Here is a 19,246-nt window from a genome sequence, read left to right as displayed (position 1 = left end):
TCTTTTAAAAAATTAAAAAAAAAAAGATTACTTACCCGTAAGTAGACTTTCAGGGGCAGTAAATACACTGCTCAGATGTTAAGTGTGCACAGAAGTCAAGGTGTTTTACACATATACGTGTGTCCACGTCTGTGTAACTACCAGCTGGGTCAGGATCTAGAACGTTTGCAGTACCGCACAAGGCTCTTCTGTGCCCTTCCTCATTCAGGACCTTCCTCTGCTTTCCAGATTAGCCGTTCTTCCGATTTCTGTCACCACAGATTCATTTGTCTGTTCTTGGCCTGTTCCGGACCCGTCTGATAAATGGAGTCCTACAGTGTGTAGTCCTTTGTGGCTGGCTGCTTTTACTCGGCGTAATGTTTTCAAGCATGGACCAGCGCTTCGTTCCTTTTTGTGGCTGAATAATACTCCATTGTGTCGATAGGCCACACTGTGTTGATCCATTCATCTCGAGACTGACATTCGGGTTGTTTCTACTTCGTGGTTGTGGTGCCCAAGGCTGCTGTGAACATCCACAGTCGGTTTGTGTGGACCTGCGTCCCGGTTCTCTTGGTAAATACCCCGGAGAGGGACTGTAGGGTTGTATGTGAACTTTGTGTTTTATTTTTTGAAGAGCTGCCAAAGTGGCTTAATGGCACTTTTTGAATGAATTTCTTCTCTGTATTATTTTCTCCTTTAGGTTTAAACACTTGGGATTTTTCTAATCTCTGGAGGTGAATGCTTAGCTTATTTTCAGCTTAACTTTTTTCTAAAATAAGCATTTTCAGTTGTGACTCCATGGTTTATTAACACACCGACACTGATATTTTCTTCATTATTCTCACCTCAGAGTTTTGTCACTTACTTTATATCTTCTTGGACCAATGCATTCTTTAGAATGGTGCTTCTCAATTTCCAAACAAATTTTTTTTCTAGTCACTGTTTGGTTACTCTTTCTAATGGAATTATTCTGTGGTCAGAGAATGTGCTCTTCATGATACCAGTTTTTTTTTTTTTTTCAGTAAGAGTTCTGTGCAAGAAGCCTAAAGCACGCTGAGTATTTGGAGCAGGAAGGGAGGGCATAATCCAGAGAATTGGGTACTTGCCATAGCCCTGGGCTCTGGCCTGGGTCTCCAGAATGCAGTCACCAAAGGAATGGCTCCCTGGTGACCCCTGGAACCACTGGTTCTGGGTATGTCCCCAGCTGCGATGAGCCCCCAGAGGCTGAATCAGGAAGCTGCTGAATTCTCAATTCCCAGGGAGCTGGAGCCTGAGCACGAGAATGCTGTTCCAGAAAAATCCTCGGCATTCACATCCTTGCTGGCCAGCCAGGAATAAGGTGGGAGGAGGAGCTCCTGAGAATCTGGGTACAGCCTCATTCATCCTTAGCAAACTAAATGTAAGAGTCTGGGAGTGTAATTTTGAGTTTGCTAGTAATCTCTGCTTCATAGTACGGTACCTGCTGAGGTTGTATCCACCGCACCAGCCCTAGGAGATTTACTGACCTTTTTTAATGCACTATGCTGTCACTTTGCACGAATGTGCCACATGCCCTCGAAAAGAGTGTGTTTCACCCAGCTGTCGGGTATGGGGATCTGATTGAATCTCTGTCTCCATCAGTTGTAAGATGCATCATTATTTTATATGCCACTAAGAATAAAAAAGCTGCCAATTTAACCAGACTTCATGATTTCTTATCACTTAGAATTTTTCATTTATACTGATTGAAAGGGTGCTTTAAACCTATTTAAACATTTTTTATAAACTTTTCCATTGTGCATTCATATAAAAAGTAAAATATGACCAAAGTAAGTTGGTCAGGGTATTTCCAAAACTTCTTCACAGAGTCCCGCTCTTCAGAATCACTCAGTGGAGAGTATTTGTGTTTTTCTGCGCAGCGCTGTCCTCTGTACAGCTGAAGGCGTGGGTGACGCAGCGTCTCTCAGAAGAGCACTTCTTTGTTGCCTTTGGGATTTTTCAAATTCTGTAAGTTTTTATGCTGTGACTTTGGTGATTTTACCAGAAGGTATCAGTAAAAAGTTTGAAGCAATAACCAAGCAATAACCCTTCATCAGATGGTTCTTAAATTGTGTGTGTGACAGAAACGTCGAGTTCAGTTATGCCTCTAACAATAATAATCATATTCACAGATAAGGCAGTGGCCTGTATACGTCACGGTTGATTTCAAAGATGTTAAAATGTGAAAAAGAATGTGCATCTTAAAATTGTTGAAATACATTATGTCCATTAGTGCAAGCTTGTGAATTGTGTTTGTCAAATCTGTATCTTTCCTTTTGTTTTACTTTTGGGAAAAATGCTATTTTTACATATATGTTTCTACTTTATGTATTTTGAGCCTGTTTTGTTAGTGGCATACAAATTCAGTCTTGTTAGTCATGTAATTGAATGTTTCTACTTTATGTATTTTGAGCCTATTTTGTTAGTGGCATACAAATTCAGTCTTGTTAGTCATGTAATTAAATGAACAGTATGTCATTATCTAGTGACTGTCTTTGATTTCCTATGTTACTGTCGTGGGAGCAACTTAACTTTGGTAAGGGTTTGTCTGGCAAAGCACTCTGCCCTCTCACCTTCAGTCGTTAGGTATTCTTTTGTTTTGCATGGGCCTCTTGTAGAGAACATTTAGTTGGAATTTTTTGAGTCCGTGTTTTTAAACTTGGTCCTTTTTTCATTTATGTATATTGTGAATTTATGTATATTGTAAATTTCATTTATGTATACTGTAAATCATTTATTGCTGTGTAACATAACAAAGTATTCCAAAGTAAACGGCTTAAAATGACACCGGTTTATTTTGTGCCACCATTCTGTGAGTTGGCCGGCAGTTGATGGACATCTCTAGTCTGGGTCCATGCATGTGGTGGCATTTCAGCTGGGAGCCGACAGCCTTCGTTTCTGTTCTTTGTATGATTCTCGTCACTTCAGTAGTAGCTAGGAACTCGTGCTAACTTAACCTGTTCTTTTAGTGTTACGAGGTAGGTATTATTTCTATGTGGGTTAAACCACAATTTATACAGAATTCTTATTTAATGAGTCAGCAGGACCAGTTGCCAAGCCCTTGCTCTGCCAGTGTTCCGTGTGCCCCGTGGAACTGATCTATCTCTGAGCAGACCAAAACTCTAAAAACCAAAACCAAAACAACAGAAAACCCAAATTATAACAAAAAAGTTAGTATTGATTAGTAATCAAGGTAAAATTTAAGGGTAAGTGATATCACTTTCAAATTAGGACTGGGTAGCCAAAAATGTGGGGTTGTGAGTTAGCTGCATGTGATTATTTGAATTCTATTTTATCGACTATTACCAAACTTTTGTGCAATGGGCAATTTGTTAGATATCACATTTGACATATTGTGATTAAAACATAGGGTTTCTGGCTGTGGTTCATACTTGGGGACCATTGTCCCCTGGAAGAAGTTGGAGAGCCACTGATTGACTTTATGGAAGATGGTCTGTGTGTGTCAAGTTTGCAAGAGAGTCCTTAGATATTTATAGCAGTAAACCAAGTTGCAGTTTCTTAGTAGATTGGAATCTGTTAGATAACTGGATTATTAATATGATTTGAAAATTAGAAAATACTTAATTTTGGAATACCATCTGCTTATATTTTAATGTGTGATAATCTTCCATTTTTCATTGATTCCAGTTTGTAAATTTTCCACATTTTAACATCTCTGAAATGGAGGATTCATCTTACACTTGATGGGATCTTAGATGTTATTAAATATGGTAAATAAAGTAATGATTCTGAATTTCTTGATGTAACACTGTGTACTCTATTTCAGTAGGTTATTTTCGTAGTTTTTAAATAGTGGTGATTTTAAGATAGTATATAGCTTTAATTCATCAGTCTACCATCAAATGATAGTATGCCACTTTACATCTATGATGAGAACCTTAAATCACTATACTTCGATTTCTCCCCTCCCAGGCTTTGTGCTGTTTTACTCTTACAGATGTTATTAACCTAACACATTTGTCATTATTTTTGCTTTTAACAGTAACAGTAAATCTTTTAAAGAGACTCACATCATGGGGGAACAATATTTACTCACATAGTTACCGTTAATAGTACTCTGTATTCTTTTATGGAGATTCAGATTTTCGTCTGCTATAGTTTTTTTTTTTTTCCCCTGCCTGAAGGACTCTCGCATTTCTTATGGCGCAGATCACATAGTGATGAAGTCTTTGAAGTTTGTATGTCTGAAAATGTCTTTGTTTCCCTTCTTTTTTTTTTAATAATGAGGGAGGCAAGAGGGGCGGAGGGAGAGGGAGATAATTTTTTTAAAAAAATTTATTTATTTTGGGGCGCCTGGGTGGCTCAGTCGTTAAGCATCTGCCTTCGGCTCAGGTCATGATCCCAGGGTCCTGGGATCGAGCCCCGCATCAGGCTCCCTGCTCAGCGGGGAGCCTGCTTCTCCCTCTCCCACTCCCCCTGCTTGTTTTCCCTCTCTTGATGTGTCTCTGTCAAATAAATAAAATCTTTTAAAAAAATAATTTATTTTTAGAGAGAGAGTGTGATTGGGGGAAGGGGGCAGAGGGAGAGAGAGAATCTCAAGCAGACTCCCCACACTGAGCGCAGAGCCTGACATGGGACTCAATCCCAGGATCCTGAGATCATGACCCAAGCTGAAATCAAGAGCCGACTGCCTAACTGGCCCACCCAGGTGCCCTGGAGAGAGAGAATCGTAAGCAGGCTCCACACCCAGTGCAGAGTCCAACTCTGGGCTTGATCTCACAACCATGAGATCATGACCTGAGCTGAAATCAAGAGCTGGACACTTAACTGACTGAGCCACCCGGGCACCCCTCCCCTTCGTTTTTGGAAGATATTTTGCAGGGTATAGAACTGGGTCTAGGTTCTTTGCATAGCCATTTTAGGCAGGATATAAGTCTAGTCCCTGTTACTCCAACTGGGCTGGAAGCAGAAGATCTCACTTATGTACTTGAATTAAATTCATACAGTCCTGAACCCAAAACATAGACCTCACCACCCGTGGTTTTGCTGATCTCCATCTGTGTAGGCGAGAGCTTGAGCGAGGTCAGAACCTAGCCTGAATCCCCTGAATTTGCTCCTGATCCTCCCGAGGAAATGTCACTGGATCATTTTTGTACTAAAATGGGGAATTTTTGACTTCTTTCCCCATTGCCTTTCCTTCGTGAAAATTCTTTCATTTGTTGAAACCAGACCTGCTCCTTTGTGGCTAAATAGACTCATTCTGCTTTAGAACTTGCAGTGATAATCCAGCAATTGCGCTCATCCTGCCTCCCTGTCATTCTGTGGGGGAAGAACTGAGTCCCGGGTGATGAAGGGCCTTGCTCAAGCCTGTCTCTGGAAAGTCGGGATTCCATTTGGAAACTCACAATAGGGGCATTCAACTGTGAAGTGATTTCACTGAATCTTACCAGTAATTTCCAATTAATTTTTTTTTTTTTAAGATTTTACTTATTTGTCAGAGAGAGAACGGGAGAGCACAAGCAGGGGGAGTGGCAGAGGGAGAGGGAGAAGCAGACTTCCCGCTGAGCAAGGAGCCCGATGTAGGACTCGATCCCAGGACCCTGGGATCATGACCTGAGCCAAAGGCAGACACTTAACCACCTGAGCCACCCAGGCGTCCCTAATTTGTTTTTTGTTTTTTGTTTTTTTTTTTTAGGAGACAGGCTTTACTGAGGTTGGAAGGAAAAAGGTTTTATCATATGTCCTTTTATGTGTGCAGTGTGTGTGTGTGTAACCATATCCATGTATTAGGTTTTCAATTAAGTAGGACCAGCTTTCTGAGGAGGGGGGAGAAAAAAATCAACCGTGAGACTTTTCTGTTTCATCCTACCTAACAGTGTCAACGGGACAAAATGATGGTGATGTCAGGCAGCGGACCCAAACTCTGTACTGCCTTCCCTGGGTGCGTTGCTGTGAGAAAAGGTCTTGATAATTAAGGATGCCTGCTCTGCACACCGCTTATCCCATTCTTAGTGTGGTGCGTGCACGTGTGAAAGCACCTGCAGGTCAGCAGATTATGTGACTGCAGAGTTATTTCGGATGCAGAGAGATGCTGCTAGAACTTCCCCCAGCAGCTGGAGCCACAGCTGAATGTTGGTTTTCACTGCACATCCTGGGTGTCAAGAGAAAGGAATAGGATAGTGAGATATTTAAGCCACAGAACCTGGGCAGAGATCGGTCTAGTATTTTGTCACATGTTTCTGTTCCTCTTATTTATTTATTCTTTGTAGTACACCAGGGAGCATCCCACGATTTCCTATTAATACTTCAGCCAAATGCCCTAGTAGGTACGACCGTAAGAGATACTACTGGCCAGTGAATACTAGAAACTTTTCTTTTTTACTCTCTACTATGACAGATTTCAAACCCTTAGAATATGAAATAGATGATGACTACCCCTGTGTCCATCAAATAGGCTTAACGATTGTTCTCGTTTACTCAATTCTTTTTTTCTTTTTTTTTTTGGCAGAAGTATAGACATAGTATCATTTCAGCCCTTAAGTGCGACAGTGTGAAGCTATAAGAATAAGAACCTTATTCTAGGGCGCCTGGGTGGCTCAGTTGGTTGAGCGGCTGCCTTCGGCTCAGGTCATGATCCTGGAGTCCCTGGATCGAGTCCCGCATCGGGCTCCCTGCTCGGCAGGGAGTCTGCTTCTCCCTCTGACCCTCCTTCCTCTCATGCTCTCTGTCTCTCATTCTCTCTCTCTCAAATAAATAAATAAAATCTTAAAAAAAAAAAAAAAAAAAGAACCTTATTCTACACCTTATCCCACCTTATGAAATGTTTTTTTCTTTTAGACTGGCAAAATCTGGTCGGAAGCACTGGTAAAGTAAATGGTCAGTACTTGATTTGTTTAACTCCTTGGGGCCTTAAGGGGACAGGAAAAGATAGATGCGCATCAGTGAAGGAGAGTTTAAAGGGTATGGGTTGAAGCTTGAGGATCTAGCAGCAGGTCAGCCTGGTGTGGGGATGCATTCCCCGGCCGTCACTCCGTGCTCGCGGCCAGCCTTCCTCATCTGCTGGGTCGGAGGGAGGGGCCGGAGGTGGACTCTCTGAAAAGAAACGAAAATGTCTGTTGATGATGGCATGACAGCCCTCACCTTGAAGAGTCTTGTTTTCCTCTCTCGACCTGGACAGCTCAGCAGAAGAAAACTGAAAATAAGAAATCTCTGTGGCTTATTTAGGGAGGGGGATCTGGCCAGCTTTTTTCCTTCTTTGCCCTTGGCTGTTGGTTTTAATGACTCAATCGCATTGAATTTTCTGAGCTGAAATACACTAGGTGTCGTCCTGTATGAAAAAAGATCTTTCTCTGCTTTATCTAAATTCTCAGAGTTGTAACTACTTTGTGGAAGAACGTAGTCTGGACGTACACTCAAGGGCCAGGAGCTCTGCCTAGCTTTTAAAAAATGTTTTCATTAAAGATTTAAAAATTAAATCTTTATTTGATAGCAAGGTGAGTATTTGTTCACGAAAGAGCATTCCTTTGGAGCATTCTCCTTTCGAAGTATCCTGTGTATCCCCTTTCTTTCCTCCTAAGAAGTAAATATTATCGTGAATTCCCTATTTATCATTCCAGTGATTGTCTTTATTGTTACTATGTATATATTTGTATACCCAAACAACATACTGTTTATAATTTTTTTTTTTGAAATTGATAGAAAGCGTTCCTCTCCCATATTATTTTCCTGAGATGATCCATTTGTTTGTGTTTGTATGTGATTTATTTTTACTGTGGTTCGGGAGTCTCTTGCCTAAATGTACAACATATCTTCCCATCCTTCTCTCCTTTTTCTTCTACAAAGTGTGCTTCTTTGACATTATCGTATCTTCTGTTGCAGTGCTCAAGAATTTAGTATGTATACACCCAGGAGTAAAATCACTGGTCCATTGCTTAGGCACATCTTCCATAGGAACCAAATGGTTTTCCAAAGTGGCCATGCTGGTTTCCACTCAGAGCAGACTTGTTTTCTCTCTCTCTCTTTCTCTCTCTCTACCCCTTACTCCATCACCCCCCACCCCCCGCCGTTGGGTGATTGTGACATGCATGTATTCAGGTTTTTACATTTCTCAGGTATGTATGCATCAGTCAGTGGTTCCGCAGGGCCGTAGTGGGGGAGATGAGCATGTCCCTGGCTTCCCACATGTCTTGCTCCCCAAGGTGTAACCACTTTGACCTCTTTGTGTCTGTTCTGGTATCTGTTTTGCATGTTAGAGGCTTATCTCAGGAGAGTGCAAGGCTAGAGGTTACTGGGAACTCTGAGTGTGTCAGGAGGCCTCGTTGACCGGTTTCTCTGTGGGGTGATCTAGGTGTGCTGGTTGCTGGTGGACAGCCCCCCACCCCCCAATCAGTCTCTTTGCATCTAAAGCTGGTCTGATTCTGCAGAGAAGATCCTCCTACCTCTAGTCCAGGATGGTGCTGGTGGGTAAAGGGTGGTTGCCAGTTGTCTGGGAGCCCCATGGGGAGAAGATGGGTGGTGGTGGTGACGGGGTGTCAGCCCAGAGCACATCCCTGGTCTTTGGTGTGGTGCGCTCTCATGTGTGTGTGACCTCTGGGCCCCCTGACTCTGTCTAGAGTCTTCTGTGGAGCTGGAGGAGATGAAGGGGTCCCATAGCTCTCACACAGCCTCATCCAGTCCTCTCATGAGCTCACTCCTCTTCTCAGCCCGCCCCCAGACTGACCTGACCAGTTCCCAAGCCCTTGGACGCCCGAGGAGTCAGGTTATGCCTTGGTCTGCCCCACCCCCCCGCCCCCACCCTGTTGGCATAAGATTCTTCTTGCTCACCTTAGTTAAGCGAGTCACTGCTGGTCCAATCGGTCTTCTAGCTTCAAAACATGTTGTTCTCTCCCCCCCCCCCATTATCTTTGTCCTCATGGGTTTTTGAGTTTTAAGAAATCTCCTTACTATAGTTTCAGTGAGCTTTACCACCATGTTAGTAGAGGTCTCTCCCTGAGATTTGAATTTGCATTTCCCCGATGATTAAGAGAGTTGATGTCTTTTCACATGTCCATTGATAGATTCCTTTTCAATTTTGTGTCCAAGTCTTTTGCCCATTTACTAACCTTGGTTTTAAATTCTTTCCCCCTTCTTTGTAAGAGTTCTGTATTCTGGATACCAACCCTTGGATGGTGTTTGGCTTAGCTCTTTACTTCATGGTGTGGAATTTTGGTGACCAAAGGGTCTTAATTTTAATGGTGAATTTATTGATATTTTTGTTTGTGATTTACATTTTTTCCTATCTTGTTTAAGAAATCCTTTCCTACTCTGAAGTTGTAAACAAGTTCTCCCCTATTCTAAAAATTGTGGTGTTGCCTTTGTATTTAAGCCTTTGTTCCACTTGAAGTTGGTTGAAAATACGTATGATAAACAGGGATTCGGCCTCAATTTGTGCTCAAGGATAACTGATGTATCACACAGCACGTGTCATTTACCGACGCGTCCACCCTGTCTTTTTGAGCTGTGGTGTCAGCTCTGTTATAAAGCAAGCTTCTGTCTGTCTGGGGGGACTTTCCTGGCTAGTCTTCTGGTGCGTCCATCAATGTGTCTACCCCTGCGCCATGACTGTATTCTCCTCATTTCTAGAATCTCTGCGTGCTCTCTTGCTTTTTGATCAGATTCTCCATCTTTTGTTTCTTTAAAGAAATTAATGAAGTAGGAATTAAATGCACAATTGAGGAGTATTAAAAATCAAATCATCTTCGAAAAGCTTGATGAAATACCAGTTGCAGCACAATTAATCAAAGAAAAGAGTACAGACGTGGTAGGAATGGGGGAGGTTAGTCATTATAAGAGGATGTTATTAACAACTCTCTGTCAATAATAATAATACAGACGTTCAGTTACCCATGTACTGGCTACCCTCCCCCCACCGCACTGACACTTCCCTGAGTCGTTCTGGCATGTGTTTCCTGCCATCCAGCCTTCTCTGGAGGAACCACCGTCCAGAACTTTAGTGTGCTTATGTTCTGTACGTACATGCACGTCTCACCTCCAAAGCGTGTGCTTGATTTTCAGCCTTCACAAACGGCCATATAGTCTCCAGTCTGCTTTACCTTTTCTGTTCTGAGCTGCTCACCTGTATTGATAGACTGAGTTCAGCCATGTTTTATTGTTGCGTGGGATTCTGTTTTATAAATATACCACCATTTATTCATTATTAGAGGATATTTGGGTGATTTTCCTATTACAAACAAGGCTGCTCTGAATATCTTACACGGGGTCTACGTGCTAGGTTCTTTTGGGGCTAGATGCCTACCTACAGACCCGCCGACGTGTTGATGTGCCGTCTTCAACCTCGCTAGATGTTGCCAACGTGGGCTCCAGACTGGTAGTAGTTTAATTGTTTGATTTTGTTTTTTTTCTTCCAGTGCCCGAAGACCTCTCATTAGAAGAGAGAGAAGAACTTTTAGACATTCGTCGAAGAAAAAAGGAACTTATTGATGACATTGAGGTAAAAAAACCCAAAAACTCCCCTTAGTTTTTGCTTTTAGGTAAAATAATCACTAGTTTTTGCTTTTAGGTAAAATAATTACTAAAATAATTCATGAAAAGGTAAAAACTGGGCATCTCGTATGTCTGTATCCTAACACATGAAGGGAGTGAAAGGGTTACCGTAGTTGGTAAAGCAGATTGTGTTCAGCTCACCAGGCCGTGCGGCCACAGAGCTGGAGTCCACAGTGAGGGCACTTGTCGACAACGGCAGCAGTCCCCAAACGGGTGGCTCTCTCAAGTGGAAGAAGGCCCTATTCGTTGGCCCAAATCCCTAGCACCCAGAACCCGCCATCCCATTTCTGGCGTGCGGACCCCCGAGCGCCGACTCGCCGGTGGGAGCAGAATGGCAGAACACGGGCAAACGCCGTACTCACCACGGCTGTGTCCTTGGGCCCGGCGCGCCGGGGGCCCCCCAGGAGAAGCAGAGGCGCCAAACCACAACCTCAGGGTCAGCCCGTGGTGGAAATTATTCGGGAGACCAGCGCTGCTTGCAGCTGGGGCTTCTGTGGGAAAGTTAGTCAGCTGTGTGGCTCTTCTTTGAGAAGCTCCCGAATCTTTGTCACGTCAGAATGAACGTGGTCTCATTGGCCACTTGCTGCAAGACCAGCCTTGTCCAGACAGCACCTCCTTCCTAGGAGCCCGCATTTGAGGTCTGAACTTCCCTGGTGAACAAAACAATAGTGTCTTAATAAAAGTGTCTTTGTGTTTGAAAGGTAATTTGTGGAACGTTTTCTTGTAAGGTTACCCTTCATTCGTGTAAAAATCACTGTTTCCCAGAATGGGTGCTTTGGTTGAAGAATACGAATGTATTTTAAGGTTCGTGGTCCTGTTTGGACATTAGCAATAATGGTGCCCGTGGAGGCTCAGGTAGCTAGTGACCTCACCTTTGAGTTGAGAGCACTGAGGCCCCGAGAGGGTAAGAGCGTTGCCGAGGGTCCCACAGCCAGGAAGCGGTGGAGCCGTGCGGGGGCGCAGGGGAGCCTGTCCCGTCTGGTGTTCTCGGCGTATCCGAGCCCCAGGTGCGTTCTGCCCGCGCCTCCTGGGCTCTGTCCCTGCCGCTCTGTCTCGCGCACAGACTGGTGGTTCGGGCCCCGATACGGGCCTCACACCTTTGCCCTGGTCTTCCCGAGAGGAGAGGAAGACCGTGGCCGTGAAGAAGGCAGGGAGGGTGGCCGGAGGCTGGGGAGGAGGAGCTGAACAGCCGCAGTGAGTGAGCGAAGGCCGCACTGCTTCCCTTTGTTGTGTTTTACACACACACACACACACACACACACACACACACACTCTCTCTAGAATCTGCCCGGTTGGCCCCTCCGAGCTTGTTCTGGCAACAGGTGGGCAGATGATGATTGTGCTTTCTCCTGAGTTGGGGCCGCTTGGACTGGGTGGAAAGTACGGATTTTTCCGTCCCCAGGACGTCCACGTGAGGCCTCAGGGAAGCTTGTGTCTGGGAGGCTAAAGTATCTCGAGTCTAGGAGGGGACGGGAAAGAGCCCCACCCCCAAATGTCTGTCTGCTTTTTTGGCAGAGGCTGAAATATGAAATCGCTGAAGTGATGACTGAGATTGACAATCTGACTTCAGTGGAGGAGAGGTAAACTGTTGGCGCCACACGGCTGAGTCCCTAACCTCTTCCCTCCCTGCCTCAGCTGCCGTGTGAGCACAGCGGGGCCGGAGGGCTGGGATCGCGAAGTGGGGCGGCCTTTGTGAGGCTGTTGGGTCCTCTGCTCCCCACCCCTCACCCCTTCCTGCTCTCTGTGGAGGAGTCAGGGCTGCTCTGGGGGCTGCGGCTCTCCCCTCCCTTCCCTGGAAGCACAGCTCCTCCAAATTAACCTCTGCAGAAGTAGCCTCTCTGTACAGCAGGAAACCGTGCTTTCCTTAAATCGTTTGTCATTATTAGCTATTTCTGAAGAAGGAATCAAGTGTAGGAAAGAGCCCCGGCAGCCGCGCGTGCCACCTCTGTGGTGGGGGGTGGAGGGGGGGTGGGGGGTAGAGGGGTGGGGCTGCAGGGGTGGGGGGTGGAGGGGTGGGGCTGCAGGGGTGGGGGGTGGAGGGGTGGGGCTGCAGGGGTGGGGGGTGGAGGGGTGGGGCTGCAGGGGTGGGGGTGGGGTGGGGCTGCAGGGGTGGAGGGGAGGGGGTAGAGGGGTGGGGCTGCAGGGGTTGGGGGTGGAGGGGGGGTGGGGGGTAGAGGGGTGGGGCTGCAGGGGTCGGGAGTGGAGGGGTGGGGCTGCAGGGGTGGGGGTGGAGGGGTGGGGCTGCAGGGGTGGAGGGGAGGGGGTAGAGGGGTGGGGCTGCAGGGGTGGGGGGTGGAGGGGTGGGGCTGCAGGGGTGGAGGGGTGGGCTGCAGGGGTGGGGCTGCAGGGGTGGGGGGTGGAGGGGTGGGGCTGCAGGGGTGGGGGTGGAGGGGTGGGGCTGCAGGGGTGGTTTTCTGCACTGACGTGCTGGCTGAAGTGCTGGGGAGACTGCCCGCCCTCTTGCAGTTGGTGCAAACATTTGCTAATGATTTAACTGTTTGAAATGCATAGCAAAACTACCCAGAGGAACAAGCAGATAGCTATGGGGAGGAAGAAATTCAACATGGATCCCAAAAAGGTAAGCCAACGTTCCAGTGTTCTGGCCTGCAAGGGATTGTGGGATTCACCGGTTTGATTGGCTCTCTCATTTTGGACAAAGGTGGTCGCTCATACCCCCTCACAGGTACCAAGAGTGGAAGTTAAATTTGTATCATGTAGGGGCTACCAGGGAGTGGGGTGAAGCACAGGTGCCCGCGGGCCTCATCTCTGGACCCGAAGACCTTTTTTTGCGTGTGAGGCTCTGGGTGAGGCCTCCCCGCCCCGGCAGCGGCTGGTGTGGACAGGCCCTCGGCGGGGCCAGGCCGAGCGGTGTGTCCTCCCACTGTGGCATGGCCCACAGCCTGGGGAGCTGGTGGGCAGGGCTGCACCCTGGGTGTCTGCTGGGGGGTTAAATGGCTCAAGTCTGGGGACTTGGTTCCTCCCATTCACCTTCCAGAGAAGACGTCTGCATGAAGGACCGGGAGCTCTCCTGATTGAAGGCAATACCGGGTCTTTTCCTCCAGTTGGATTTTCTAGGAAAACACCCGAAAATAAGGAAACCTGCAACATGCAGCTACTTGTCTATGAGCTTGAACCAGAAGACTTAGCAGAACCTGTAAACGCTTTGTGGAGCATGGCTCAGCTGCAAGACCGTTAGGTTTTGAGACAGCAGAGTGGATCTGAGTTAGCCACCAGGGCTTGAGGTCCTGGAGAGGAACACCGTGTCCCCAGAAGCTTCTAACTGCGGAGCTGACTTCATTCTACAGTGATCTTTAGGTGGCATTCACATCACACACCTTCCTTAGGATTTTATTTATTTATTTTTGGCATTGAGCCTCTGTGCTAATTAATGATTTGTTCGTTCAGTAAATGTTGATAGCAAGAATTGCACTGTGCAAGGTCTAAGATCTGTAAACTTGCATTTCTAGGTGCAAGCACAGTTGCAAAACGTAAAGAAATGGCTTGCAAATGTGGATTCTCCTCAGCCTCACCACAGCTGCCGCCGGAGGAGGGTCTTTGTTTAGCTGGAGTACTCCCACCTCTGCGAAAAGTTTCCTGTTGCTTCCCGATTTTCTGCTTAGGGGGCATCCGCCAGCCCCAAAGTGGAATTCAGCTGTGTCCGGGAATGATTTTGTGAATTTGGTAATGACTTGAGGTTTGGAGCTAGAAGCGTTTTTTGTTGTTTTTTTCCTTTCTTGAGTTGAATTTGCAGAGTTGGCTTAACCAGCAGATTTGATAAGCATTGGCAGCATCTTCAAAGATACCTCACGAGTGGCTGTTTTGGAAACCAGACCTTATGTTTTAAGGTGCAGCGCAGGACAGCACGCCCACAAGTCCGGGGATGAGTCCACGTCCTCCCCACAACGCGCACACAGACACTCTGGTGGCCCAGTGGTGCTGTCCCTCCGCCCGGCTCTAGCCTGTCCTCTCGTTCTGCGCACACCAGGTGTCAGATGTGCAGTCATGAGGGCTGACTCAGGCTTCCTGAGAACTTGCCACGCGTCAGGAACTGCTAACGAAGCACTGTAATTAGTACACTTAACCTTACGGGGTGGCTTCCCTTTCAATGCCTGTGGTGCAGTCGGGGGAAATGAGGCACAGAGCCTCTGAGATGTGCCCAGCGTCCTGAGCGAGGAATCCACCTCAGACTCGGGCCTGTGACCACCGCACCCCTCTGGGCTCCCGTGGGAGCCTGGGGTTGGTTTGTTGGCCGCCCCGGGAGTCCAGCCCTGTGGAGTGTCTCCACCTCCAAGTCCGAGGAAGCAGCTGCTTTATCTGCTTTGCCTGGGCTGTGGCCGGCGCCCTACAGGCCTCATTTTGCCTCGATGCCTCTCCACCTGAGCGATTTTTAAGGTATTAATTATTGGTGCTACCCAACAACTTGTTTGTAATTATGGTAAATTTAGTCTGCATGTGACCCTTTGCTGGGGAAAGATGATGAGAATTCCCTTGTCTTATAGACAATTATAGCACTCGTTGGAGTCCGCTTGGGCCACCATAACAAAATACCGTGGACTGGTGGCCTAAACACTAGACATTTACTTGTTCACCGTTCTGGAGGCTGGAAGTCCAAGGTCAGGCTGCCAGCATGACTGGGTTCCGTGAGAGCTGTCTTCCCCACTTACAGGCGGCCGCCTCCTCACTGTGTCCCCAGAGGGCCCAGAAGAAGCTGGAGAGCGCCCCCTGGTGTCTCTTCTTAAAAGGGCAAGGGTTCCCTCAAATCAGAGCCCCGCCCACATGACCTCGTCTGATCCTGCCTCCCAGGACCCCACTTCTGAACACCATCACACTGGGGGCTAGAGCCTCAAGATGGGGATCTTCGGGAGACTCAGACATTCAGTCCAAAACAGCCCTGGGTGATCTCACACGCGGTGTTGTGAAACAGGCTTGCATCAGAGACTTTCAGGCTAGCAGGAAATAAGTCACAGAGTGGTGACATTTTGAGCGGGAGCTTCTGTTTCTGCAGGTACATTAGCTACACAGAGGCAGCGCTTGGGGTTAGAAATGAGTAAGAGGAAAGGTTGATTCGATCAAGGAAGCAGGAAACATTCTACAGGCTCTCTCTTTTATTCCCAGTTTCCTAGAAATGCCTTTCAAAATATAACATGAGTCTGTAACAAGCAGGCGTTCGCTCAGTCGACTAGAAATTGAGGGAACCCTGAAAGATAAAAGATGAGCGGAAGCCCGAAGGACACTTGGGAAAGATTTGCTCTGGGATGGCAGAGCCACGTCAGGGGCTCGGCTCCCTCGGGCAGCAGATGTGGGATCGGGGAGGGGGCCTCCAGATGGTTCACCCTTGGCTGAGCTTGCGCCGAGCAGTGGTGTGTGCCCCCAGGTGGGAGACGCAGGTGTCTCTTCTCCACTGGCCTCACTGAGGAAGAGGAGGAGAAACACCCGCTCCCAGAGACCAGCTTCTGAGCCCCCCAACTGGCCGCATCATCTGCTCCAGAAACAAACGGCGTTCGGTTGGGCTACCAGAAATCCTGAAATACAAAGGTCATCACCCAACCGGGAATCACCAAATGTATGAGCTGCTTGACTCCGTGAAAGAGATGTGAAACACCACAAACAGAACTAACACAGGAGGAAACATTAAAGGTAGGATGTTTTGTATATTATAAATCTCATCAGAGATGATGGGGTGTTGGCTTATCCTTGGTGCAAAAAATGGGGAGTTGTGGAAAAGGTCCGTGGAAGTGAAGAACCAACGCCCTCTGAAAACCCACAGCCCGAGGCTGGGGCGGGGACACGGGCAAGGCGGATCGTGGTGCTCCTGTTCTCCATCGCTCTACGCAGAACCGCGAGAGGCGGGAGGCAGGTCTGGTGGCTCAGATTTCATCGAACAAGTCCCAGGAGGAGAGAATAGAAGACAGAGTGAAGGATGTATGTCAAAGAAATACTGGAATATTTCAGAGCTAGATTAAGATAAAATACTCAAAATCAAAGGGCTCACCAAATGCCAAGCAGGATAAAATTTTTCAGACACTGATCCATAGAAATATCAAGTAAAATGCCAGAAAACTTATGGATAAAGAGAAATTCACTGACTTTCCAGGAAGGAAAGACCAGATTATCTAAGAAGAAACCAGAATCACAACAGGAACACTGGATCAAAGACAGCAGGGAAACTTTCCAAGGTCCGAGGAAACGTGATTTAAAACCTAGAACTCTGGGGAGGCCAGTATAGACCCGCAGAAAACCAAATAAAATAAAAATAATAAAACCTAGCATTCTGACCCATGTGAGGAGGCAAGTGAAGACATTCAGATGTGCAAGGACTCACAAAAGGAACTGCTAACGTTCCGTGAGCTCTAGAAATTGTGGTTGGAGCAGTGCGTCTATAAACAGGACACGGATCCAGGATGCGGGATAAAACGGGAGAGACTCGAAGAAACCAGCTAAACATACGGTTAAGTCTAAATGAGAGCTTGATTGTTGAAGGAATGTTTTAAAAATCAAAGTCCCAGATTACCTCAATACAGGTGACCCCTGAGCAGCACTGGGTTTGAGCTGGGAGGGTGGAATTTTTTTTTTAGTACATACAGTACAGTACTGGAAATGTATTTCTCTTCCTTACAGCTTTCTTAATAACATGTTTTCTCCAGCTTACTATCATAAGAATGTTACTGTAATATTGTGATGCTATTGTAAGAATACAGTATATAACATATGAAATGTGTTAATTGACTGCCATGGGTAAGGCTTCTGGTCAACAGTAGGCTACTAGTAGTTAGATTTTTGGGGAGTCAAAAGTTACATGCAGATTTTCGACTAGGGGGTTGGTATGGGAATCCATAACCCCTGCGTTGTTCAAGATCAGCTGTGTGTAAGTAGCACGGGACAAGGGAAGCAGGGAAGTCAACGTTGGCTAAGGTTTTCAAGATGTTCATGGATGAATGTAAGTTGAAATATTAAAATTTTATTTTGTTTTTTAAAGATTTATTTATTTGTCAGAGCGAGTGAGCACAAGCAGGGGGAGTGGGAGAGGGAGAGGGAGAAGCAGACTCCCCGTTGAGCAGGGAGCCCGATGCAGGACTCGATCCCAGGACCCTGGGATCATGACCTGAGCTGAAGGCAGACGCTTAACCGACTAAGCCACCCAGGCGCCCCTAAGTGTTAAAATTTTAAGAGTAACCACTAAAAATAGGGATAAGATAGGATTCCTAAATTACTAGGAAAAATTGAATAAAGAAAACTTAATTCAACAGAAGGCTGAAAAGATATGAGAAATACCCAGTGTATGTGAAGGCTCAGGAAATGAGTGGTAACAAGTTCATAATGACCATAAATTTGATTGGGCTCAGTTACCTCTTAAAAGGCACCTTCACATTAGTTTGAAGAAACAACAATAAAGTCCAGATGTGTTCTGACTGAGACACACACCTGGAACAGAGCACCAAGGTTGAAAACAAGGAAAATAGGAAAAGATACACGAGGTGTAATGGGTTGAATGGTGCCCTCTTCCAGTAGATTCTACTGTTTGATTTTCTAAATGATATTTTTAAAAAGATTTTATTTATTTATTTGAGAGAGGGAGAGGGAGATCACAAGCAGGGGGGTAGGGAGGGGAAAGGGTAGAGGGAGAGAAGCAGGCTCCCCACTGAGCAGGGATCCCGACCTGGGGCTCGATCCCAGGACCCTGGGATCATGACCTGAGCCGAAGGCAGATGCTTAACCGACTGAGCCACCCAGGCATTGCCTCTAAATGATATTTTAAAACATAGACATTGTCTAATAATACTGCAACATTTATTAGCATTTACCTAGTGTACTCGGGTCCCGGGCCGCTGTAATGACCACAGACTCGGTGGCCTGAAACAACAGAGGTGTGTTGTCTCACAGGCCCCGGGGCCAGAAGCCTGAGATGCAGGTGTGGGCAGGGTCCGTTCCTTCGCGAAGCTCTGGTGGAGAGTGCGCTCTGGGCCCCCCTCCCCGCTTGCCGTGGCTGCCGGCCATCCCTACTGTTCCCCGGCCTGTGGACCCACCGCTCTGCTCTCAGCCTGCTTGTCACATGGACGGCGATGCATGTCAGCGGCTTCCGTGCCCTCCTCCTCTGCTTCTGCCTCTTTGCTTCACCTCCCCAACACAGCCCCGTTCTGCTTCATAACTGCTCTCTCTGACTCTGGCTTTGGGCTCCATTTTCTTTTCTGGTGCCCGGCCTGGGCTCACCCCCGTGGCACTGTGCTTTCTGGTACCTTTTATTTTATTTTATTTTATTTTATTTATTTATTTGACAGAGACACACTGAGAGAGGAACACAAGCAGGGGGAGTGGGAGAGGGAGAAGCAGGCTCCCCGCCGAGCAGGGAGCCCGATGCGGGGCTCGATCCCAGGACCCCGGGATCAAGACCTGAGCCGAAGGCAGACGCTCAACGACTGAGCCACCCAGGCGCCCCTCTGGTACCTTTTGCAGAGGGAGCTGGAACTTGGCTTGGGGCTCCCCTGGCTGCCCTCTGTAACCTTGAAGCACAGAAGAGATGACCTTGGGTGGGCCTACTTGCTATTCTCACATCCTGGTTTTTCAGGCTGTTGCGTAGCCTCCCCAAGGAGCTCCCGAGTGTTTGAATTTTAGAGCAGGTTGTGAGCATCCAGAGCTCAGGAGAGCCTCATCCCCAGGTCCGTTCAGTTCCCGGCAAGGTGTTGGCCGATGGAGTGCCTGGAACATTGTGAATGTGGAAATTGCCAGGCCTAGGGACTCCAGAGAGCGC

General features: G+C 47.0%; 1 protein-coding gene across 7 annotated transcripts in view; it reads left to right on the top strand.

The window, feature by feature from the left end:
- Positions 1–19,246, top strand: part of CYTH3 (cytohesin 3) — a 90,397-nt gene that overhangs the window by 54,760 nt on the left and 16,391 nt on the right. For 4 of the 7 annotated variants that reach the window (XM_054507701.2, XM_045875836.3, XM_064593315.1 and 1 more), the window contains exons 2-4: positions 10,365–10,447; positions 12,016–12,080; positions 13,012–13,078. In XM_054507701.2, coding sequence (XP_054363676.1) covers positions 10,365–10,447; positions 12,016–12,080; positions 13,012–13,078 — 215 coding nt within the window. Of the gene's footprint in view, positions 1–10,364; positions 10,448–12,013; positions 12,081–13,011; positions 13,079–13,967; positions 14,182–14,208; positions 14,893–14,930; positions 16,138–19,246 lie in introns of those variants that run through there. The other 3 variants (XM_064593314.1, XM_064593316.1, XM_045875837.3) reach the window with 3 other exon arrangements.

The sequence above is a fragment of the Mirounga angustirostris genome, unplaced genomic scaffold (genome assembly GCF_029215605.1).
Source record: "Mirounga angustirostris isolate CCGP_5_RB_7025 unplaced genomic scaffold, mMirAng1.0.hap1 SCAF_5, whole genome shotgun sequence".
Lineage (NCBI taxonomy): Eukaryota > Metazoa > Chordata > Mammalia > Carnivora > Phocidae > Mirounga > Mirounga angustirostris.
This window is presented reverse-complemented; position numbering and strand designations above follow the sequence as displayed.